The 25,608-nt window shown below is 36.6% G+C and overlaps 1 protein-coding gene across 10 annotated transcripts in view; it reads right to left on the reverse strand.

The window, feature by feature from the left end:
* Positions 1–25,608, reverse strand: part of PUM2 (pumilio RNA binding family member 2) — a 71,256-nt gene that overhangs the window by 20,342 nt on the left and 25,306 nt on the right. For 6 of the 10 annotated variants that reach the window (XM_053937086.1, XM_053937087.1, XM_053937077.1 and 3 more), the window contains exons 3-12: positions 19,867–19,972; positions 19,403–19,590; positions 18,619–18,791; positions 15,369–15,639; positions 14,956–15,049; positions 12,979–13,104; positions 11,672–11,811; positions 9,876–10,014; positions 2,772–2,915; positions 1,455–1,736 (exon numbers count right to left, since the gene is read on the reverse strand). In XM_053937086.1, coding sequence (XP_053793061.1) covers positions 1,455–1,736; positions 2,772–2,915; positions 9,876–10,014; positions 11,672–11,811; positions 12,979–13,104; positions 14,956–15,049; positions 15,369–15,639; positions 18,619–18,791; positions 19,403–19,590; positions 19,867–19,972 — 1,663 coding nt within the window. The remainder of the gene's footprint in view (positions 1–1,454; positions 1,737–2,771; positions 2,916–9,875; positions 10,015–11,671; positions 11,812–12,978; positions 13,105–14,955; positions 15,050–15,368; positions 15,640–18,618; positions 18,792–19,402; positions 19,591–19,866; positions 19,973–25,608) is intronic. The other 4 variants (XM_053937082.1, XM_053937083.1, XM_053937081.1 and 1 more) reach the window with 2 other exon arrangements.

A 25,608-nucleotide genomic window follows, 5' to 3' on the forward strand; every position in this document is an offset into this window, starting at 1 on the left:
ATGACTATCTACCACTGTAATGAAACTGTATCTAGAGTGAAACAGCTGCTAAGGATTCACTGAAACCTTACAAATAGCTCAGGACAAGTTATATTACATAATATTGGATAGTATAATTTTGTAAATAAAATTTACTTGCTGTAAATTAAGGAAAAATTAAGAAAACCTACACTACTGAGTAGCCTCTTTTTTTTTTTTTTTTAATTGAACACAGGATGTTTAAAATCAAATGCTGGACAGGATCAGTGTAAAAACCTGATTTTGGACTTCCTAGCACCATCTTTGTTGAAGTAAGTATTTTTTCTGATTATTCTATGAAAAATAACACTGAGAAAAAAAACTCTCTGTTGGTATGCAATGTATTTGATGTCACTAGTCACAGTCACCAAATAACAACGACCATGACTTAACACTGAAGGGTGTGCTTTTCCTTCCGTTTTTTTTTTCTCCCATCTATTAGGCCATTTTGTAATTTTTAAAAGATTACTTGCTTTAGCGCTAATTTTCCTCAATTTTGCAAAGAATACTGTTAGAGTGCATCAAATTCTCCCAGTTTCTACCCATCTGCAAGATATGCAAGATCAAACATGCTCCCCTGATTTTATTAAAATAATATTAGTAGTAAGAAGCAATTCAGTGCTGTAAACTTAGAGATTAATAGCAAAAGGAAATGTTCTTAAAAAATGTTTATCTTGCCTTACTAAAACTGAATCTGAAATATAAGAAAAACCTACCTTGCATGTTTAAAAACTGTGTGAATATGAAATTTCTGCTTCAGAGTAGAAACATGACAGAATGATTTTTTTTTTTTTTTTTAATACAAACTGGTTGGTAATATTTAGTAGTATCTGTTGAAATAATTAAAGGCCCCAGACATGCACAGAATATTTAGGCTTAACTGTATCTACTATTAAACCTGCTAGAGCTAACAAGGACTATTCCTGGGTATTAGGTATTTTTGTTTGATAAATCCTTTAAAAATGTTATGGAAACAAGCATTTTGATATTAGATCAAATTTAGAAAGTCATATGCTGTTTGATTTATTAATAAGAAAATTAGGAATTTTTTTTGTATTTTTATTAAAACAAAAGAATGTATATCTTCACTATCATCAATTGTTACTTTAACCACAGAATGAAGGCTTCCTTGAAAACAAAAGCAGCTTACTGAAAAACAGTAACAAACTTCTGGGGCAGAGTACACAGATCATTATGGAAAAGTATTCTGGAGATACCTGTGACTACAGGATATTGTTCAAAAATGTATCTTCTATACAGAACACAAGTGAATTTAAAAAACTTTTTTTATTCCCCTATAATTTGTTTTGAACTTAAATAACCTATTTTTGCACTCTTTTTAGAAATGTATGTATATATATGATGCCTGATACAGATACATTTTTTTGCTTAGCACACAAGTCTCATGGAATGTCCTCACTATATTAACAACCTACCTGATGAGCCAAATCCACCAAGTGCAGAGCCGATAGCTGCTCCTAAAGAGCTGCTACTTCCAAAGCCAAGAGATGTGCTTCCTGGTTGGCCAGGACCATGTGAAAAAAGGGAACTGCTCTGGGAGTTATTGGTCAAAGAGTTACTGCCATAAAATGAATTGGATTGTAGGCTACTATTTGTTTGCTGTTGCTGTTGTTGTGGCTGGGCACCAAGTGGCCGAAATAGACCGTTCGTGGCTCCCGCGAGATTGTTTGCTGTTCCTCCAGCTGAAGCAGCTGCAGCTGTAAAACACATGTTTTCAATCATAATTACTCTCTCGAACATTTCTGACTGAAAATGGATTATTCAGAACTAAATTGTATTTTCTTGAAGCCCTCTTAAAACAAGCAGAAATTCACATATAAAAGGACTAAGAGATTTAATAATATTACACAGTCTTAATTACTCAAGGAAAAAAGGTGAAGACAGCACACGTTTTAGACTAATCAAAGCTGCAGAATTGTTAATGTAATTGAGGGAATTTTCAGTGTAAACATATAAGACATTACTGTTTACTGAACTTTTTATATCCAAAGTTGCAGTGGCAGAATTGCAGCTAAGAGTCATTCAAAGACATCTTCAGCTACTGTCAGAAGCGAGTTCTGCATAGAGGAAGAAGCTGATATATTAACTTAAAATCTAATTTTCTGAACAGATTAATTTAATTAATCCAGGGTTAATATTCTAGATTTTAATTCAACAAATGCAATAAATGGTTCAGTAAAGTAATACTACATCTTACAACTGGTAAAAAAGAAAGAAACTAGAGAGTTTTGATATAACTAATTCTCCTCTTTTGCTTTCCATTCTACACATAGCTTTCTCCCTGCCACATTTTTCAGGAGAAAATAAGTTTCATGAAAAAAGCATAGCAAGGTTCCAGAGCAGTCCATCTTCTGCCAGGCCGAAGCAATGAAATGATATTTCCTAGAGGACACCATTTAGGGGACTGATGAGAAGTGCATGTTATAATGCATGGGGAGAGGAAGGAGAAAATGTTCCTATCTGACAAGTAACACTTGAAGAAACATGCCTGTGTATGTATGGGAAGAGGACTGTAAATTCCAAATAAAAATGGAAAACCCCATCTGTGAGAAAGAACAGGAAAAGACAGAAAAAAGAAGCAAGCATGCACAATATATCCTTCACAACTATAAAACTTCATTGATGCGTAGAAAACAATACTAATCAACACTACTGTTCAAATACTAATCAACATTACTGTTAAGATTCAGTAGAGAAGTGAAAGAAACCTCTGTGCAGGATTAAATATTTACCTGCTTGTGCTGCTGCAGAACTGATTAGAACAGGAGTTGAGGCCACCAATCTGACCGGTGCACCAAGGCCAGTTCTCGCTCCAGGGCCTACTACTAAGGCACCAGTCTGATCATAATAGGCAGTGGGAGCCAGCACTTGATAACCTACACAACACAGGAGACAAGGATCAGTGGTACACACAGTCTCATACAGTCAGCATTTCCTCCCTCCTTGAAATATTCTAACCACAAACTGCATTTTCTGCCACACTGTCTCTGAATATCAACTGGACATCAAAGAAAAAGCAGTAAAGACCATGAAACACTGGAACAAGATCAGATTTAGAAATGCTTCAAGTAATTTTTTACAACTAAAATAACTGCTAGAATTAGTTGTCTAAAGTTGAACTTACTGTCAGGGTTGAAGTTTCTAATATCATACTGAGAAGGTATAGGTTCAACACAACTGGGAGTGTTTGGATCATTATCAAATCAATTTCTTTCAGCAGTTTAAAATACACTACATTTCTCTTGTACTCCTTTGTACATGAAGAAGACCATGCACAATTAAAAGGCTGAGCTAAATGCAAGTCTGGCAATTCCATACATTACCTACCAACACTTAAAAGTCCATCTGCAAAAAACAAATTAGGAAAGGAATGTTGTGTGTGCAGGAGTACCTTGGACCAGTCAGTTTCACAGGAATAAAAAAAACTGTAATCCAAGCATAACACTTCATTCCATTGACAGTTAAGAATTGGAATTGATGAAGAAAAGGAGGGGGAGTTGAAAAAGGAGAAAAGCAAGCAGTAGGAAGGAATACAGGATACAATATATGAATAAAGAAAAGCAAAAGAGACAAAAGAAAGCCAAGCAAAAAAAACCCTTTATTTAGAACAAGATCAAGAGAATTAATTTTAAAGCTCTTGACACTTTATAGTGAAGTAGATGAAATGGAATAAGAATCCCTCAAAAATGGAAGACAAGCTATGATAATCTAAGAAAGGGTGCTGATATTTAAACTAGAACAATTTCTAATTGATAGGTAGACTATTCTTATGAAGCAATAAAAAAAAAACTCAATGGAATTTCAATGTTCCTCCCATGTTCAAATACATACTAAAGCTATTAGGAAAAAAGACTGCAAAAGTCACACATCTATTTTTGTACATGTAAGAACAAAGAATTTGCATTCTGTTTTAAGTCAGCTGTTCCCATCAGTTGCCTTGTATGTTCAGAACTAGGTCTAGCAGATTTCTCTCTGAAATTCATATGGACCTGAACACAACTGGACCTCTGATTTAAGGTAAGTACCACAATCACCAGCCTTCCAAGTAATATTTTCTCTTCCTGGATTTCTAAAACATCTCTGTAATCTCCTCTGCCTAGACACACTCCAAAAAAGAGCTGGAAACACATCTCCCTTCTGGGCTGGTGGTTACAGTACTCTGCAGGGAAGCTGAATACACAGGTCCAAATTCTCACACACTAAGAAAATACGAAGATATGAAGGAGACTCAGGTAGCACTGAACAGGAGAGGAGCAATGAAAATCCAGATCTTTAGTTTCAATTCACAGTTCTGGAGGTGAATGCATTATAATGGTTATGAAAAATCATCATTGCTATAATTCTAAACCTGTCTGTTCTCACTGCTCACTACTTGCTTTGCATTCCAGGCACATCTACCTTCTCTTTCCCTCCAACAGCACAAGAAGACAGTTGTCTTCCACATAATTTGTCTGAAAATTTGGCTAGTTAAAACCAACCAAAACAGGATCTTACACTTGAACTAGTTAGAAATACTTTGCTAGAGGTGCCACTGCCTCTTCCAGCTACAAAAATGTGCTCTGCTCTACCCCTTCACCACTAAGAAAGGTTGCTACGTTCCCAAGGTAGGGAAAGGTGACAAACTGTTGTCTGTTTTACTGTAGTTCTGCAGATAACACAAAATATTAAATTAGTGACACAGTAAAAAGCTCATTATAATAACACATGTTCCCACACACATTAGCAATGTTTAATTACTAGTACCCACATAATTTCTGCTTTTACTTGTAGCTGGTTCAACTGATAACAACATGTTTTGTTTGTTCCTGCTGTTATCATATAAAACCACTTTTTCAGAACTCAGAATTAGCTAATGATTACCAGTATTTACTCTTCCCATCTACCCTCTTCAAATTCACAAACCCATGGATAATGCTGTAACTGTTAAAGTAAAACTGCAAAAACCACCTACTGATTTTATGTTTACACCCTTCTGCTCATCTGAAACTAATATACTGCTTTTTATATGACTTCAGGCCCACAATGTAAACAAACCTGTTTTCCAATGCAAAATACCTGGAGGGGGGCAGGGGAGATAACTTACACTTCGCATAAATTCAATTTCTTGAAATTAATACTAATGCAGTTTAATACACTAATATTAGATTTTCTAAAATAATTTACTCGTATGACTGCTAAATTTAAAAAATGGAAGCAATTTGCACTTGCTCTTTACATTACCAGATGCCCAAGCCCTCTTGATACTTCTCTGACATTATATGAACCTGTGATCCACCCATAGACAGTGCATTTAAAATAAGTAATGATAAGATAGGTCAATAGCATCTAGATATTGTCACAGAAGGTTCAAGCTATGAATGAAAACTGATGGGTTCCTCTCTGTTTCCAATTTCTGAAATCCATTCTGAACCAAAATAGGCCTCAGCTTTCTACTTAAATCTACCACAACAAAGCAACATAGGACTGACTATTTGTAATATTGCTAAAACCTTGTTAAGTGCATCTGCAACCTCAAAGGTATAAAGTTTTTTGCTTTGATATCAAAAATAAAATTTCAGAGAGAACATCTAACATCAGATTAAATAACTGAAGAAGAGCTCTCACAGCAAAACTCAGATCTTCTCCTTTCCGCTATTCCACAAATTGTGCCTCATCCCAGAAACCTGAGCACAAATCTAGAAATTTCCCCTGCCTTCTCTCTTATCAAGAGATAAGGTGGTGACTTGGCAGATCTCCTCTCTAATTCCCTCTCTTCCTGTTTCAGTTTTTATTACCTTCCATCACATCATCATCTCTCCCTGTGGCTGCGCTATTTCCCCTCAAAATTAACAATTATCAATCTCACTTCAGTGCCTCCACATTCAAGTTCACTGTGATGTTCCCATGCAGTCAGAAAACTAAAACATACTGTTTCCTAATCAGTTCCTAATCACACCTTTTATTTTAGAGTTTAATTGCTCTATCTACACTTACTGTCTCTGGATCAGCAGAGAATATGAAAGTAAACAATCTAGTTTATAACTATGGTGTTTTGCTGAAATGACTTCTGAATGTCTCCAGAAACGACAGACTCTGAAAAACTTCCTGATTCTTATCACACAAACCTTGAATATACCTAAAGAATGAGAGGAAATGAAATCTGTTCTCTTGGCTCATGCAGCTCATCTTTAGTACTGCCCTTATCCATCCAGTAGTGCAACTTCCCGCAGAGATGACATCCAAATATATGCCAGTTTGCTACTTCTCTCTACACAATTTAACAGACACTGCTTACTGCCAACTCAATTATCTGCTCCTTATAAAAATGCCATCCTCTCCCCTCCCCAACTCTCTCTGTCCAAAACCTGAACCCCTATAACCTTTTGCTTGTACTGATGAAGACATGCTCAGCCTTATCTCTGCACATCCTCTCAAAAATCAAATCCAGAACTTACTATCCAGCCAGTAACCCATTTATACTTTCTATAACCACTGTAACTTTGCCTATACTGTGTATCTGCCACTCTATTTCATACTACCCACTGCAATGTCACACTTCAAATTCTTCTAGGTAATAAAACCAAAAAATGCTATGCCAATGGATAGAAATAGTTGATTTTAATGCTTTATACATGGGCGTTTTTTCCCAGACTACTCATTTTACATGTCCACCTGCAAGCCAGATGCACCATGACAGCTTTACTGTGTGAGCTCCATAAAAAACGAAGTTGTATCTGACCTAGTCAGCACAGTCAGTGGAGCCTCTGGTGGGATTTGGTTGACCTGCTGTTACAGACATCTATTTTAGGGTAAGCTGAGCAGCTCTGCAGTCTCTTTGGAGCAACTGCACAATGAGATCTCCACTGGACTCCTTAAGACAGCTGAAGTCTCAAGTAGACTCCTGACTTTGGATGATTAAGCCAAGTCCAGAAGTTGCCTGTGATAAGGACTGGTTTTATTCATAAGCAGAAAGTATACTAATTGCTCTATGAATTTGGGAATAACCTCTGACACTTTCTTACAGATATATTAAGGCAGAAACACTCTGTTTTTTAAGAATCTTTGTTATTGAATGACTGCTCAATTAGGATAGAAGAATTGAAAATGATACTGTGTAACTTCAATGCAAAATGCATTTCACATTAAGTGGTTTTAAAAAAGAACCTTAAGTTTTACCTTTTATCAGCCTTCCAGTACCTAGAGGGGCCTACAGGAAGGCTGGAGACTTTACAAGGGCATGAAGTGATAGAACAAGAGGGAATGGCTTCTAACTGAAAGAGTGCAGCTTTCCATTGGATATTAGGAACAAACTTTACTGTGAGGGTGGTGAAGCACTAGAACAGGTTGATCAGAGAGGCTGTTGCCACCTCACCCCTGGAGGTGTTCCAGACCAGGGTGGATGGGGCTCTGAGAAACCTGGTCTAGTGGAAGGTTCCCTGTCCATGGCAAGGGGTTAAACGAGATGATCTGTGAAGGCCCCCCCCTTCCAACCCAAACCATTCTATCATTCTATGATTTTCTCAAAGGAGACTTAACAGTGACATTATGTGAAAAGTAACCTGGATTTCAAGCACTTTCCCTCTGCAAGTAGAATGAGATGGGTATCTTAAGCAACACAGGAATACACCTTCCTAAACAGTTAACAAAGAAACACCTGAAATATCAAATTTCAAAATAAAGCCATCAAATAGTTGGGATAACATTTTTATCAATTTCATCCAACACAAAGGCTGTGACAAAGAGAAAGCAGCTCAAATAATATCAGGACAGCAGCATGGACAAGCTGAACAATATACTCTGACTTGCTAGCTCACAGTGAAGCCAAACTACAAATATTCTCTCTGTAAAGAGTGTTTAAAAGCTTGAAACTCAATTTAGACTTTGACTTTCTTGTAAAACCTCTTAGTCCACTGAAACACGAATTCCACATGAAATCTTGTTTATTATATTACATGTCTTGCTCAGTGGTTGCTGTCTGGGATTCACTGAATCACATTTTGGTATCTAGATATTTAGTCATCTTGATTCAGTTTTATAGTAAGGTAATAGAAAAAGGCATCCCTGGAGCCAAACTCACTTTACCCTAAATCAGGAAACTAAAAGAGGCAGACAAATCAAGAGTAGAAGTTCCTATTTCTCTTTGCTTATAAATGGAGCCCAAGCATCTCTCAAATACAGACACCAAACCAAGTAACAAGATTCCCACATATAATGGCATGTCTTCACTTCCTCATTCTATATTCTTCTTACCCTAAAAAGAGGAATCACCAGCACTCCTAGGAGTCTCTACAAACCTATCTGATGATGCCTGAAAAAATGTCATTATATTTTGAGTTCTATTCTCTGTAATACTGTGGTTGGTAAAGCTTAAGTCAGTTGCACACAATTCCTATTATACAACAGTCTGAAATATATTCACAAGAATAAAGTTCTTCTTTGGCCATCCAGGCTTGCAGCATCAGATGGGATAAAGCAGGACCCTACAACAGAAACTGAATAAAAAGGCTCCTGCCCTCATGGAAAACCTTTTGAGGCTTGTGGAAGAGGAAAAAAAGTCTTCAAGTACCTTCTTCAAAGGACAGACTCTTGCACTACTGAGGTTATGTATTTGACCACTCAGCATTACTTTCAATCTACCTGGAGTTGGGGGAGGGGGGCGTGTATGGGTTTTAGGAACTCGTCTTGAGTTAAGACAGCTACTACTCTGGATGCAAAGTAAGAACTAGTAAGTAACTATAAATAAATGTACAGCACACCCCCTCTCAAAAAAAAAAAAAAAGTTATAGCTAAGTCTTTGAGGCTTGTGCAAAGATGGTTATAACATCTCTCACATGCCTCATTGTTTGTAGGCCTTATCCACTGCTTCGGTGAGGTGCAGAAGTACCACTTGGCAGGTGCCAGGACTGCACTTTGCTGATTCCTCATTTTTAGGAGAAAGATGCTAAAAGCTGAAGATAACTACTGCATGAGAAGAAATAGAAATGACAGTTATAAATGAAAACAGACAGGAAAAACACAATAGGTAGTCTGCTCTGCAGCCAGAATCTAAAATCTGCTCAAGGGAGGCCAAGTGCACAATGCAGCCCCAGAGCATGCAGCAAACAACTCTGGCTCCAGGTTGCAGGGCATCTCACAGTGGTGTTGACCAAGGAGAGAACTTGTCAAAGGAATGGATCAACATTAACTAACTTAACTATGTAAAAAACCTTAACTTTCATACTGAAGAACAGCCAAATACACTGAAATTGCTCTTGCTCAGGTAACTGTACCAAACACTTAGATGCTGAACTACAAGCTAACCACTCCACAACACATGAAGCATTCCTTAGGAAGTCAGAAGCCATGCACACTAAAAGAATCTGAGGCTCCAACCTTTGGAGTGCTTCCAAGGATTTTGTCATCTTCAGATCAAGTAGTGATCAAGCAGTAATTTTTTTTAAAATATCTTACTTTTGGATTCTGAACTTTAGATATTATTATGCCCCAAATAAAAAGTTGTTCTAGCAAAACTTAATACTTCCTGTTGCAGAGGAACCGGAGAACAAATGACTTTTTAAGACAGCATGTAGTTGCTTCACTATATACGAAATTACCTTTCAAAAGCTGATGCTATTTCTTGTGCATGCATTTGTAACAGCAAATACCGAGAAAATGCTCCAAATAACAAATGTTAGAGGAGTTTCTTGTGCTCTAAAAATACTGTGCCAGTATTTTAAACCAACTGAGTAACATAAAACTATAAAACTCAATTCTAAGCAGTTTATCATAAATGGAACAGGACTTTGTTAATCTGTTACCTATTAACACCAATATTCTTACTTTCTGTGAGTCTCTTAATCCACTGGTAACATACATACCTGGCATGCCTGTAGCAAGACCCTGACCAAAAGCCAAAGCTGGATTTGCTGCTGCAGCTGCTGCAAGTGACTCTGCCTGCTGCCCTTGCTGCCCCTGGTTGGGAGTGAGCGGGCGCTGAGTTGCTCCAGCTCGCAGGACCTGGAAAAGGCCGACACAACACTCCTTCCTTAAAAGGTAAGGAAGCCAATCTATTACGTGCTAACAAAGGCCTAGAACAGTTGCTTTGAGTATCTGATGCCTCTCAGCCCTGATTTTCACTTTGGGAATCCTGCATCTCACTGGTTTCCAGAATATACACATACAAAGAATAAAAGGTATATACCATTTTGTTGACAAATGCGACCATAAAATATCTGCCCTGCTTTGGACATCAGGACTCAGGTATGTTCCATCAATGGTAATGAGTATAAAGGAAGGAAGAAAATCTGTGAGTGATACATTTTACAACCTACATTATTTATTACCTGAGCACCTGACCTTCCTTGATAAATACATTTGTTTACATTATTTCCAGGCAACTGCATGATGTAAATCTGAATATTTCAGCACTTGCAGTAACTTGTCTACATAATTAACACTCCACTGCCAACAGTGTTGTAAATAATGCACCCCCGAAGTTTTAAACATTCACTTAACACTCCATCACCATGCAATGCAGGCATATTTTATTATGTTGTGACAGTGAATCTCTGGGAATCTGATTGAAAAGCAACCTAAATTCTTGCAACTACTCTATTTCTCTTGCTTAAAATCAACTTCTTCAGGTCCAAAATAAGGGAGAAATACAACTCACAATATTTACATAAATCGATATTAATTTTATAGAGAAAACAAAAAGGAACTGCAGAGACAATATACATTCAGTTACCAATGCAGGTCACTGATAAAAACAATCATTAGAAAGAAATATCCACCTGAACATAAAAACAGTGATGAAATCTCTGTAACTACATGGTATCTCAGACTTCTTATATCACATTTCGAAGAAGAGAATTGAAATTAACCATAATGCTGATAAAAAATTTGAAATGCTTACATTCATTCAAGTGTCAAGTCATTTAAAATCTGGGATTTTCCTTTGTCAAAATTGCTATTCATTTATGCTGAAAACTCATACAATAGTTAAAAAATGCATCTAGAGTAACAATAGAAAATTAGCATTTTTAAAGAAATATTTAAAGAAATTGAATTTTCAACAAGTTCTTGTAACAATTGCTCACTCTTGCTTCATCAAGGAAAAAACACCATATGGCACATGGTAATGCTGCAATATAATTAATGTCACAGAAAAATAAGCTGGGCAATCCTTCCTTCCTGTGAAGCAACAAAACTACTGGTAACACATTTATTTCCCTACTTTTGGAAGGGACAGAAATATGTGTAACATTCAATCTTCCAGCTAATTTATGAAAACTCAGATTAGATTTTTCCCAAGCTTAAAAGAAACAATATCCTCCTAAAATTGCCAGAATGTATCTTTTCATCCCCTTATGTCAATTTTCTAGATTAAACTTTACATTCATTTACTACACAAGAAGCATCACCTACACACATAATAGCACAGCAAATGGAAGAAATGAACCATTTTTAATGCTTATTGTCTTAAGAAATGAGACTGTAAAATAACTTAACATGGTCTGAGATAGTGACAATGAGTAAGGAAATCGAGAGTTTTCAACATCCATTTATTATACACTAAAATGCAACATCTGAATTCTGTAAAGTTTTCCAGCAGCTGACCCTTCCACACTGGAATGTTAAGGTGAGGAACCTCTGCTTTTTACACTGAACATACCGGTTGCTGTCCCTGCTGTGCCTGGGAAGCCGCTTGCTGATTTGCTGTAGTATTTGCTGCTGCAGCTTGCTGCTGGAATAAATTGGCTGGATACACCCCCCATGGAACACCATAATACTGAGGTGGAACCACAGCAGGACCTAAAATCAGAAAGCATGATTATTCCATCTAGTGCAGTTGCTTAAAATACTGTTTGTAGCATCCTTCATTGATCCATCTTCTTATTTTCAGAAGAGAAATCACTATTAAGAAGAAAGAATTCCCACGTTAGCTAAAATGACACATGAATACAAATGGGCTAATTTTAAAAATTCACACCAAGTCTTATCTTCTCTATGAGAAAATGAATACCCTTGTGAGACTCAGATGACAAAGAAAAACCTTAAAGCATTCAGAGTCTGGGTACAAAAGAACATTCAAAATCAGTTTTCATGGTTGGAAGAAAAAATCATTTCAGAACATCACAGTATGAACAAAATTTATCCTCCTGATAGTGATGTACTGAGACTTTGATCATCTGTGATTCCTCCTTTCTGTGTGATGCCCTTGCTTATAAACACTATTGCCTGTGCCTCCCCTGCATATACACGATGCTCTTCAAAGTGGGCACACTTAACTCTTCCAGTCTATCAATGAAGAACCTGTAGAAGAATAATCTTTCTGTATCATGGGGTTGTACATATAAACCATTATGAATACATGTCTTTTAGTTTTTTCTACTGCCTTCCCTGTGAAACATCATATGGAAACAAAGGAGTTTGTTTTTTTTAATGTTATGCTCAAGTCTGAGCACTACCTGGGACTTGAATACTTAGTTATGTTGTTTCACAATGATATCTAGTAACTTTTTAAAGAGATTTTCCTGTGTTTCTCTGTTGTCTGGTCCTTTTAGCATGCTGGAGACCATCTTTATTTGCATGCCCACTGGGAATGAGAAAATCTGGAATTAGAAAATTAATTCACTGAGTAAAAACATACAAGGAAAGGCTAGCTGTCATGTCTTTTGAAAATAATACATATTGTCAAAGTCAGATTCACCTTATTAAGGATAAACACTTTTAGAATAGAAAAAAAGCCCTCAATTTTGTGTATTAAAGTCCAGTGGCAAGAGAAACTTGGAATCCATATATAACAAACGGAAATCTTTTCTATTGTATTAAGAATTTTCAAAATGGCAGTATTCATTTTTTTTACAAGTCTCTCCTTCCTAGAACTACATTTGCAGAGATAAACAGGACAGATTTCACTTTTTTTCTCTTTTTGTTCGGTTGAATTATCAAGACAGACACTTCCCAGTGTTCAGTTACCTGCTAGGGTAGCTGCTGCAGCTAATCCAGCTGCGGTGTACGGGTCAGTCCCTGGAGGAGCAGCGCTGATAATATATGGGTTTGGCACAAAAGCAGCTGGGGCCAAGCCTGCGGAGAATACGCCTGCTGCAGTAACAAACAGAGTTTCATTACAGCCAACATTCTTAGCAAGCATCATCATACTCGCACCACCCAAATCACACAGCCTATCTGTTAAAATCAGAACTGCTTGTACCTTGGAAGCTCTTAAGACCAGGTGCATAATTACAGAAATCAACACTTTTATGTCTTCTCATCAGTCCTTTCTTACTAATCCCAAGGCATAACAGCTTTGTTTTGTTGGATCTAAAGACTCCAAGGAGATTTATCTCATATGTGTCTATCCATCCTTGCACAGAAGGGATTATTCAAAGTGGAATTTATCTTGCCCAGCTTTAACTATCTGAAAGTTAAACTAGTCTTGCAAGGAAATCTGTAACAGACAAGTTATCTAGTGTGTGAATCAGCCAGATGAAATAAACCACCTGCTAGAGACAAAAATCTGTTCACTGACAATTAGGAAAAAATTTAACCAGATAGTTTAAGTCAGATACCTAGCTTTTAAACAGCCACATATAAGACGCTAATCTTACTTCCCAAGAATCCCAGTTTGATATAGGAATTGTAATGGAAGGAGACAACTGCAGAAACTCCAGTAAACAAAGCATCAGCACCCAGAGTTTCCCCAGTCAGTTGGGTTCACATACTTTATCCAGCACTGACTCAGCAACTGTTGAAGCAAGCAAGGCACATCAAACTATGTCCCTCCTTCCAAATATTTCTTGATAGATTTCTATTAATATGCACATGAGAAGAGGCTGCATTTTAAAGAGAAAAATTTCAGCTGACTACTCAGTCAGCACTTCATACAAAGCAGAGGCTTCTCCAAAGTTTAGAAGTCAAAGACAGGACCTGTGGACTCACACGAACATCTCAATCTGCCATGCTTCCAGCTCTCAGCCTGTATTTGTGAAGAGCTGCTACTTTTCAATCCCAGCTATAGGCTGCTGATCCCGATCTGAGCAGACCTCACAACCTAGCTAAACAACAAGCTGGTAGGAAAACTTATTTGCAGGAGAGCATGGACACAAGTCACTGGAGATGCTTCCTACTTCTGCCTGCCTTTCTGATCCTGAGAATCCTTTTTTACTCACAGAGGAAGACATTTGTGCACACACCTCAACAGTCCAGTGGAACTAGTGAGGGTAGAAATCTTTAAACCCCATCTCCCTTCCTTAAACAAGGAATTGTTTCCATGTGTGTTCCAACCTCCCTCCCCTAAACACCAACAGCTTCCCCACAGTGGAACATAAAATTGTTGTCACTGAAATGAAGGCTCCTTGTTGAGTTGCAGCACATGAAGAACTTGATGTATTTAACTAACTCACTGAACTAAAGGCACTGAAAAAATGCCTACTAAAGAATTAACTCATTAGGGTACCTGCAAGAAAAAAGAGTTGTTTAAATGGCACCATTAACATGGAAAAATTAAAACTTAATCAACACAACAGTATGGTTTCAAAATTCTACTCTACAATTGTTTTTAACTGGATTACTAAAAATAATGAACTGCAACAGAATCTTAGAATTGCATACTGGTTTTTAGTATATAAAGCTAGTGTTTCTATTACTGCTTATAGCAGTAAGTATTTTTAACTTTTACTCCCATCAACATTCAACTACTATGCTACAGAAGCAAATATAGGATTTATTCCTTTGTATACAACTGTCCAAAGGGGAAAATTTACAAGAGAAAACCTCCACTAAGGACAATACAGTCACAGGCAGTCATTCTGAGCAGTTTTCATGAGAACACTGCAACAGGCCAAGTGTTCAGTATCTATTTGAATGAGAAGACTGGGTAAATTGAAAGGAGTCTATCAAAGCAACACACCCACTTTTGCCAGGGATGCTTGCTGCATTGTACAGAAACCTCACCTATGTGTGGCTGCTGAGCTGCAGCCAGTGCATATTGCTGCTGCTGGGCTGCTGTCAACTGCTGAACAGTCAGAGCATTAGTCCTCTGGAAAAGCTATTGAGGGGAAAAAAAAACAAAAAAGGATGCATTTCAGTTTTCAAAGGTCAGGGCTATAATATTCTTGGATTTGCTTACTGAAAAAAAATATGTCAAACCAAACTTCTGTAACAAAGTTACTAAAGTTAGTTACTAAAGTTACTAAATTAGAAAACCATACAACAATATTCTTCTAGATTAATTATTAATTATAGTTATTCACCCTTGACTAAGTCACAGACAAAGTAATATTCAATGCATTACATGTTGAAATAACTGATTGTCAAGAGGATAATCAACAACTTAAAGGATCAATTTTCCACAGTCCATTACTAACCTGCTGCTGAGAATTGTAGTCAAAAAGTCCTACAGTAGCTCCTGAAGAGTCCATTTGTACCTGATTGCCAGGATAGTCAAACTGTAGAGAATCAAGACCAACTTGTTCCATGGCATCTAGATTCTGACTTTCTGGATTTGAAAATTCTTCTACCAGAGGCTTGTGGGCTGCAGGATTGGGAAGTGGACCTAATCCTTCTGTGGTGCTGGGATTGGGGCCCAGGCGTTCAGCTACTTCTGTTGGGGAGGCCTGTCGACTTCCAGGGGTACGACTGTTCAGAAGAAATTTAATATAGACTCTTCAGTCTTAAATAAAGCTGTCCATGGACAGAGTACGGTATTTCTACTTTCAAACCAGCTCTGAACTCAAGAGACTTTACAAAGGGAAGTGACATACTCATTTTAACATTTTCAACCAGCATGCATTGATGGCTTAAGATAAAGGATGCATTTAACTCTAAAGCATAATTTTATTTGTTTTTTTGTAAGTTTAAGACTGACTATAGAGCTCTTCAAATCACTTGTGAGAAAAACAAACTGATCTGTGAGGCTGTTTTGTGGTCACCTGCAAATTTTGCGATGTCTATTGTATTTTGGTAGTGACGAGAAATGTACTGTAGAGAAATTTAACTAAAGAAATGGGTAAGGGCATCTCACGCCAAAGAACCGAAAGACACAGCAAAATTTCATTTGGCAAAGACAAATGAAACATACAATATAGCAACCATTTTTCACATCTGTAAAGCAAGGAATATATTTTTATCTTGAGTAAAATGAACAAATAACCACTTCATTTAGCATGTGACTAAAACATTTAATTTCCTACACAACTCATTTAATAGATCATACTATACTGATGATTGGTGGGGAAAAAGTGTTCCTAATATAACCCTGAATAGAATATACAATATCAAAGATACAGTATTATATATAAAAGCTGAATTGCTCTCTCATCTGACTGGCAGTCTACAGGGGACTTTTTGTACATCTATAAACACCTACAGGCAAAACGATGAGGTGAGGTGTCAACAGAGTAACATCCCAAAGAGATTCCCAACACTATTTGGTTAGATTTAGGATATCTTAATTTGGAGTGGTCTCCCACCTTCTGTGGGAAGCCATATTGTTTAGAGTATCAATTTTTACTGGCAAAAATCTAAGTTAACTACTAGGAAAGAGTTGTGTGAGAAAATCTATGATCCACTAACATTATTGCGTTGGCAGAACTTTATGATTATATATTGTTTCTCAGGAAATTCAGAACTTCTAGTTTAGTTGGCTTTACTTGTGAGAACTAGGCTCAAATACCAAATGCCATCTTACAGGAAGAACCTATGTTTATTCCAGCAGAACAGTGCCAGACCAGTCTGCTGTACTGCTAATTCTAGGTCAGAGACACAGCCTCAGTACTACCTGCTCTGCTTCCTCTTCAGGGCTCCAGAGCCAAAGTATCTATTCCTCACTGAAGCCCATGACTAATGCAAAAAAATCTACTAGCACTTACGTAACGGCTGATAACAACACTTAAGTCTGTACAGCTAGAAATCAGCCTTTCAGGGAGTTTACTGCAGCAACACTGTATGATTTATTACTCTAGACAAAATATGTCAAAGAAAGGAGCAGGTTTTTGACAAGAGATTTTTTTAATGTAAAAAGCAACCTCAGGAGGATTGTATATAACATGCTGGCTTACCATCTAAGTATCCTAGCAAGCAACCATGTCTTGCTGAAAACTTGAGTTTAAAGCCCTTTAATATTCCCTATTTTTCCCAAGTGAAATACAGCATCAACAACGTGAAGAACAAAAGAAAAAAAGGCAGTTATTTCAGTACATACTTAGTTTAAAATGCTACAAGTACAATAAAAATACAATGAGGAAGACAGGATGAAGTTTCTTTGTTAATACTTATGGTTAGATAATACAGGTTGCTCCTTACATTGGTGCTGTTCTGTTGCTATAGTTAAAGTTGTGTCAATACTTCAATTATAAACCTCTGTTTTGGAGGGCTCTATAACACCACTTTATATGGCCCATTTCATTTAGATGGCCTTATTTTTTTTTTTTTTAAGAGAGGTTTACTGGCTTTGGATGCTTTTTTGCATTTGTGTATTTTTCAATAACTTCTCTCTTTAAATAAAATACAGAAGATAATTCACAAACACCTATTTCAAAATTGAAATAAATACTGGTAAAGAAAAGCAGGACAGAAGTTATTCTGTATTTGCTATGGGTAACAAAGAAGGTAACTTTGTTTATTGTGCATATTGCAGCACACAACTGAAAGGAGCCAATGTGAGCTCTCTGGTATGCTTGGTATTGTATTATTTTCAATTATATGTCTTGAAAAATAGACCTCCAGAATCCCTCTTTAACCTCAGGTAAATACATTTTTTAAATGGTAGGAAATACTTACATATGGGATTGAAACATGCATTTTAATATACTTTTCAGTAATGAACTAATGAAACCACAACTATCTGGTCATGTTCATTACATTAATACAAATTTATGAGCACCACTCTAGTTCTCTATCTTTTTAAGTCTTCTGTATGACACTTACAAATGCATCACAGTCATTCAAGAAAGAAGGATCAGCCCTTAAAAAATACCCAATTTAAAATGCAGTTTAGTGTTAGAAAAAAAAAAAACTGGCTGTGCTGTCATATAAGAGTTCACTGTTCAAAAGCTTTAGCTTGGTCCAATCTATTTTTCCCCTACAAAAACAACCAAACCACAACACCATTCCATGGGTGACACTTAATTACATGAATAGGAAAATACATTGCTCCGCCTTAGTCAAAGATATGGCTTCTATAAAGACTTATGGGGAAATGATTAGTTGTATTAGGCTGTGGTATCCACTAGCAAAATCACAAGAAAAGTTAAAATTCTGTAGGACTTACTCTCTACAACACTCAGATACAAAAGAGCATTAAAAAGAAGCAGAGAGAGAAAGAAATTTAGTTTGACATTAAAAGGGTTAAAGTTTTCATCCCTCTTTAATGCACCACATTCAGAAGGTACCCATTTACTTTTAATAGTTACTACGTTAAGATGAATTTGTCTCATGAGAAGTGACACACACATTAATGACATCCTAAGAAACGTGGCACAGTGGGAAAGGGAGGACTTGCAAGGGGAAGAATCAGTCTGCGGCTGGGTAATGTTTAAAGCTGACACACAAACCAGAACTGTAATAATGCCCTTAAAGAGACATGCTCGTCTTCTTGAGAAACAGTTAAAAGCTTACTTAAAATCTTTGCAATCGGCATCCATTCCATTTGGCAAACCTCTGCCATTTATTTTAGTAACATCCTCATCATCTCCTTGTTTAAGATCTCTGTTTTTGTCCTCCTCAAATGGAGAAGCCTTGCCTTTCTGATCTCCTTTCTCAGGTCCATCTGTTTCAGCATCTCTAGTCCCCTGAGGAAAAAGAATCTGTTTGATTCTGAATATTGAACAGAACACAATAGGAGCACCACAAGGTGACCTAATTCTACACTACAGTGCACGTAAACAATACAAACAGTTTGTTGTCAATGAAATTGCATTTGGTGGGTCACTTGATCATCAAGTTTCAACCACATGCAATTAATAACTGCCAAAATGTGAAAAGGAATGCCAAGATTTATAATGGAAGAGCTAACTCAACCTTAACTATAGCGGTGCTGTTAAAGCAGTAACACTGAATTAGAGAAAAGTTTATATTATACAATTAAAACATCCAGTTACAAAACAAACCCACAGGAAAACATAGAAGATCTAGAATAAAGCTCATCACACATTTTAAATTAAACTATTTGCAGTCTTTTTCCTACCTTTAAATGAAGTTTTTAGGAAAGCACTTTAAGACAGCTATTTAGTTAAGATGCCCAAACCACTTCCCTCTTCTGCCCCCTCCAAAGAAGACAGACAGCAACTACTTCCTTCTAATGAGTTAAAAATTAAAATCAGACAAAGAGAATAGAAAATATAACCATATAACAAAGACCATAGTGGGTAACCAGGCAAGCTTAACACATTGCATTACTTACAAAAGCTCCTTTCCTAAACCGGGAATCCAATTTATCAGCTGGAGAGGAACTTAACACATATTCTACCATGCTCACTCCAAGGCCACCACTTTCTGATCGTGGAGACAATACAGCATTTACTTCACTGTTTCCATGAAAACCCTGTCCAGGCTTTCTCTGTACCATAATAGGCTGGGACATAGAATGGTCTGTTAAAAACAAATAAATAAATAAAACTATAGTATTTTTTAAAATACAACTTGTAATGTTTGTGCATTTCATTACAACAGCAATATTAAGATAAAAAGTAAATAAAAAATTCCAAATCACGGTTTCAAAAAGTGTTATTGAAACACAATCACCATGCAGTACACATTTTCACAACTAAAATGAAAGTAAAATGTAATATTCAGTTACAAAATTTGCTTTGAATAACATTCAGTAATCATGACTGATTTTTCAGTACATATACAGCAATCACTTACGAGGAGCTCCCCATGCAGTCTCTCTCCACTCATCACCAAGGAATATCCCTTTTTGTCCATCTTTTGCTGAATCATCAGGTTCCCAAAACTTTTTGGCAGGTAAAAGCTGTTAAAAAAGAAGATGGTTTTATTTAAATATGCTTAGAGATGGGCAAAAATAACAGAGGATATTAAAAGGATATTCAAGTAATCAGTTTTACATCATGGAATCATAGAATGGTTTGGGTCAGAAGGGATCTTAAAGATCATCTAATTCTAACTTCCCTGCCATGGGCAGGATTGCCACTTACTACAGCAGGTTACTCAAGGCTTTATCTGACCTGGTCTTGAACACTTCCATGGATAGGGCAGTCACAGCTTCTCTGTACAACCTGCTCCAGTGCCTCACCACCCACATAGTAAAGAACTTCTTCCTTATATCTAATCAAAAATCTCTCTTTTTTTAATTTAAAACCATGTTCCCTCATTCTACCTTTCCTCATTCTGCCCTTGTAAAAATTTGACCTGCTTCTTTTTTTGCAAAAAAGGAGTTGCTCAAATAACCCCAACAGTATTGAGATTCTGAAGTTATGAGGAAGAAATACAGAAGCAGCTGTGAAAAAAGCAAATCAAAGTAATCCCTGTGTTAAGTCAAGACAATCTTCTCAGAAGCTTTAACTAACAGTGCATTCCTGCCAAAGACTCAGAAGTTTGGCTGTTAACTAATACTGTGATAACCAGAAAGAGCAGCAGTTCATTGAGAACTTCTCTTCACTTGGAAATGCATCATGTTCCAAATTTCAGAAAGTGACTAATACATATGGTAGCAAGTCCTTATGGTCCTTTAGACCATAGGGCTGTTAAAAATCTGTGACATTCACATGTGAAGTTCCACATACCAACACAGTTATTTAGATGTATGGTTTTTTCATTCCTACTTGTAAAACAGAAGGTGTCATGTTACATCAGTACTTCTTGTACTGTCTTCAACACAGAAGGACTTAGTGTGACATGACAGAAGCACCACACAAACAAGAATTCCTCAAATACTAGCACCCTTTTCACTTTGATTTTACTAGTTTATTCCTGTACCTTTTCCCATCAGTAACAGTACAACAGCCAAACTCTACATGTCATACTTTCCCTATATGTAACTTAGACAGAGTAGGTACTTTACAAGGTACATCAACAGAAAGTAAAGTGAAAACAACTTGCAAAATGTAGGGAAGAAGAAAGCTGCACAATCCATCAGATTCTACATAATGTAATGCTGTATTTAGAATTTTAAATTTTGTGAAATTAGAAAAAAACAAACGTAATCTGATGAAGCTGCTCAGGGGATCTGATGTCCCCTGCCCTATCTGCAATAAATGAGTACATTCTGGAAATTTGCTTCTTCTGTAACTTAACTGACTTAAAAAACCCTTCTGAACTTCACAGGTGGTAGGTATGAGTCTTGATGAAACTACTAACAGGAGTCAGTATATAATATAGATGATTTCTTAGCATGACAGTGAAAGTGCTTGTGAAAACAGCCTCAAGAGGAGGTGGATAAGACTGCCACTTGCAGGCCCCAGTACTAAGAGTGCAACAAGAGGTGACAAGAGCTCCTCTAGACAAATTGAAGATTGCTCTTTTCCTGGGCTGCCCAGAGCTCTTACCAGAAATGAAGGTGTTTGACTGGTTAACCTAAAATCCCTAGGCTCCTTACAGAAATTCATTAACAGAGAAGGATTCAGGTGGGAAGATGATAAGCAGCCAAAGCTCCACGACACTACAGGAGAATGTTATGCTTGCAAGAAATGCTGTACTGTTGTGATCTGCCCTGACAGAGATGCCCACTGTAGAACCACCACCAGGTGTCAACCAAACATAATTTGCGAGCAGCAGGATATTAAGTTTACCTCAAATTTAAGAGCTGAAGTTAACCATCCAAAGGCAGAGAAATAGATTAATGGAATCTTACAACTGCATTTCAACTAAAAGCAGAAGATTACAAAATTCAGATCTGCCTATGAAATCTACATGTCATTTTTAGCTTTCTATTTGTAAAAGGTTTGCAGTACTACCTAATTTTCATTTTCTAGGAGAGTGGTAGAACAGAATACAAGCATTTAATGTTATCTAAAGAACCTTGCTTTTGGGAATCGTATTTTATTTTAAATGCCGTCTAAGCCAATTTCAAATATGTGTCCAGTTGAAAGCTTTGAAACACCTAAGTGAAGGTGTCACCACCTAACACAACCCTGTCAGAATAAAACAGATCTAGTAATATCTCAATTGCCGTAAAATGAGAATTACCTCACGTATGCTTACCCTGGAATTAGGATAGTAAATTCCACTATCAGACAGGTTTGTTCAGACAACTCAGTGTTAAGAACAATAAGCAAATTTAGAGCAGAAGACACTGCAATACTGGTTTTGATATCAAAACTCATTAATATGATTTGTATGAGAGGAAAAACTGTCCCCTGGCAGAAAGAAGCAATAATCCTCACTGGAAAAGTACAAGTTGTTTCAGGGGGAGATTTTGCTGCTGCTGTTGTTTGTGTGGGTTTTTTAAGGTTTGTTTTGGTTTTTTTGAGGTTTGCCCTTTTTTTTTTTAACTACTTAACCTCAAATTTCAAACAAATAAATTCAACTTTCAGTCTTCATGCACTTTATTACACAAAGAGCCTAAAGTATCTTTAACACAAAACATAACGCATGATCCATACTGAGAGGCTAAATTTAAACTACTGAAGATTAAAACAGATTTACTGAAATGATTTTCATAAAATTTCTACACAACAAAGTCCCTTGAATACTTAAATAAATGCAATTTTACAAAGTTTACAATATTGCAACTACCTGAGAGACACTGATTTAGATTTATTATTTATTTTGACAGATGGGTATAACATACACTATGCTCTTTTTAAATGAATGTAGTAGCTCTTGGATTGTCAAATAAACAGCTCTATCAGTTGTCAATTCTTCTAATTGTAGAATTAAAATAAGTACTTTTCAGAAAAATGAAACAGACAGGAAAAACAATGTGTTTGATTAGTTCTACCAGAAAAGACTTAATCTAGAAGTCATCTCAAATCAATGCAGATTGTGCTTTACTCTTTGATAGCATGTGTTTTCCTCAACATTTTCTGCATTTAGTGCAATAAAACACAAACTTTACAAAGATACATCCAATTATAAGTAAAAATAATGGAGAAGGTTGTCGTATTTCTTACTAAACTCTCCCAAAAGTACACTAAATGTATCCTTTTCAGTAGCAGCACTGATCCCTGTTAGGTGTCTGCCAGACGAACAAAGCCCTTTACCACACATAAATAATAACAAGCAGCTATACTAACTCTGCCTCTTAACCAGCTCTCTGATATGAAACTGCAGTCTCCGCTGCTGACTCTTGAATTAAGGATTTTAAATTTTTTTTTTAATTTTATTTTTAAGATCACAAGTTATTCCTACAGAGCTCAGTGAACACCTTAGCTGAATTTCTCTGAATGAAGTTTTGACACTAGAAATGAATATTTTGTTACTAAAATTAAGTATTAGTGCCTTGACCCTTTAAATTAACCAACAGATATTATCAAAAGAAGATTTAGTTTACTGTTCTGTTTGGCACTAAGTTTTGTGTGGCTGTAGTGGGTCACACTAAAGTCCTGCAGCCCACTCTGGCTTGCCCTGATATAGCAAACAGATGCCCACAGAGAAACAGCACCATGTGTTCTTATTTCTTTAGAACACTAACGTGACGTTACAGGTCACCATAGATTTTGGGAGCTGGAGCTAGAAGCATCATCTGTGAATAAACAATGTAACAATTTAACCAAACAAAAATTGTGAAACACATTTAGAGAAAGATGTCTGCAACACAGACTTAACAGCCTCCTAATGCCAAGTATTGATACCCAGTTGTGAAGAAAAGTATCGGTAAAGATTAGAATTATGAAAAGGAAATTAATTTCAGTTCAGAGAAAAATCCTGGTAGACACAGAAAATAAGGAACATGATTTCTCAATAGCTAGAAACAGTTCACTTGACATGACCTCTCACACCTTTCAAAGCATATGGAAGATAGCACGTAGGAGCCTCTACCAATTCGAGCTTACTTTGTAAGGATGTTTCCTTTAATATTCTAGAAGGCTATAATCAAGAAGATTAAAAGAGCCATGGAATGTATCCCAGAATTACTTTACTGTAGTGCAATACATCAAGAAAATTACTGAGTAAGTCAATCTAGCTATGTGAACCTGTATTACCTCAAGATACCTGGAATACACCATTGAAACAAAACACAAAAAAACCTGGTGAGTGCAGGGTCACAATATAATATCAATTTCTCATGCTGCAGTGCTGCAGTGTATCAAAACTCTGACTCTTTGTGTGTGGTTTTTTAAAACATCTTTATAGATCCACTGAATGCCATGAAAACAAACCAGATTCCTAACAAACAGATTCCTAATCATGCAGAAATACACCTCTCCATCTGAGATAACCTAAAATGAAGACTGGTATGAACAGTCATCTATACTGTAATTTAATTCCCAGGCATTTGTGCCATCCTTCACTTTCACTGCTTTCAATCTTTTTTAGAGTACTTTGTGGGTGTCAAAAGACCAAATACCACCATGAATTTTACCCATCCACTCTATCACACTGCTGGTACTATCACAGATACTTCACTAACACTTTTACTTTTCAAAAGGACTTTTAAGAACTGGGAGGGGAGAAGTGTGGCTACTAAGGCTTCTAAAGAACAGGTCTTCATCTATGATTTTTTTCAAGTGGGAGATGGTTCAAAGACAACCCTGGATGAAGCAAAAATTGCTGAAAAGCCAAGTGATTCCTGAATGCTTCTTTAAAATAAAAAAAAAAATCAAGTAGCAATGGCCATGTGTCTGCTCAGAAACAGTCAGCAACAAGAACACAGCACATATTTTTCACCAGTAGTTATGGTTTCCATAAAGACTCCTACCATTATTTTGAGAAAGTTAGGCTGCAATATTGTCACTGGTTCAACTATCAACTGAATTAGGTAAAAACCCAGCAAGACAAAAGGATCCACATTTGAAATCTTAGTTCAACATTAATTTCTCCACCAGGTCCGATCAGGGCAAATAACCCTAATACTTGTCAATTACCTTCTAAACAGTTGAGGGAACTGCTTTTGAAGGAGTCAAGCCATCCTTCATGTTCCTAATTTTTTTCCCCCAACCTTAAACTACACTGACTTTAAAAATCCCAAACAAATTAAATCAGTCAAAAGAAATAGTCCTTCTTCCCTCCAGCTAAATTACATAACAGCATTCTTCAACCTAGTAAAATCTTTTAAGGAGTAATTACCAGCGAAAAAATAGTAAATTACCACACATTTCTGCTGGGTATGCTAGTTCACTTTACCTGGAGCCAAACCTTTTTTTCAAATCCCAGTCTCCTTGGCTTCTCAGGAGTAGCAAGCAACTGTTCCACTAGCTTAGATACACCGAGAGTGAAAACATGCCTCCTTTCACAGACTTGTACACTCTTACAAAAACTTACCCTTTCACTCCCCTACAACTATCACTCATCTAACAAGAATGACATAGACCCAGCAGAACCAGACAAAAGCAATCCCAATGTTCTTTTAATGTAATTAGTTTCTCTTCACCTAAGACAAACACAATCAACTTGTTCTTAAGAGAAGCTTTTTGCTTCATGTTGTATTATTTAGACTTAAACTGTATCAACATTTCCAAACCACCAACTGGATTTTCAGCCCTCAAT

The sequence above is a fragment of the Vidua chalybeata genome, chromosome 3, assembly GCF_026979565.1.
Source record: "Vidua chalybeata isolate OUT-0048 chromosome 3, bVidCha1 merged haplotype, whole genome shotgun sequence".
Taxonomy (NCBI): Eukaryota; Metazoa; Chordata; class Aves; order Passeriformes; family Viduidae; genus Vidua; species Vidua chalybeata.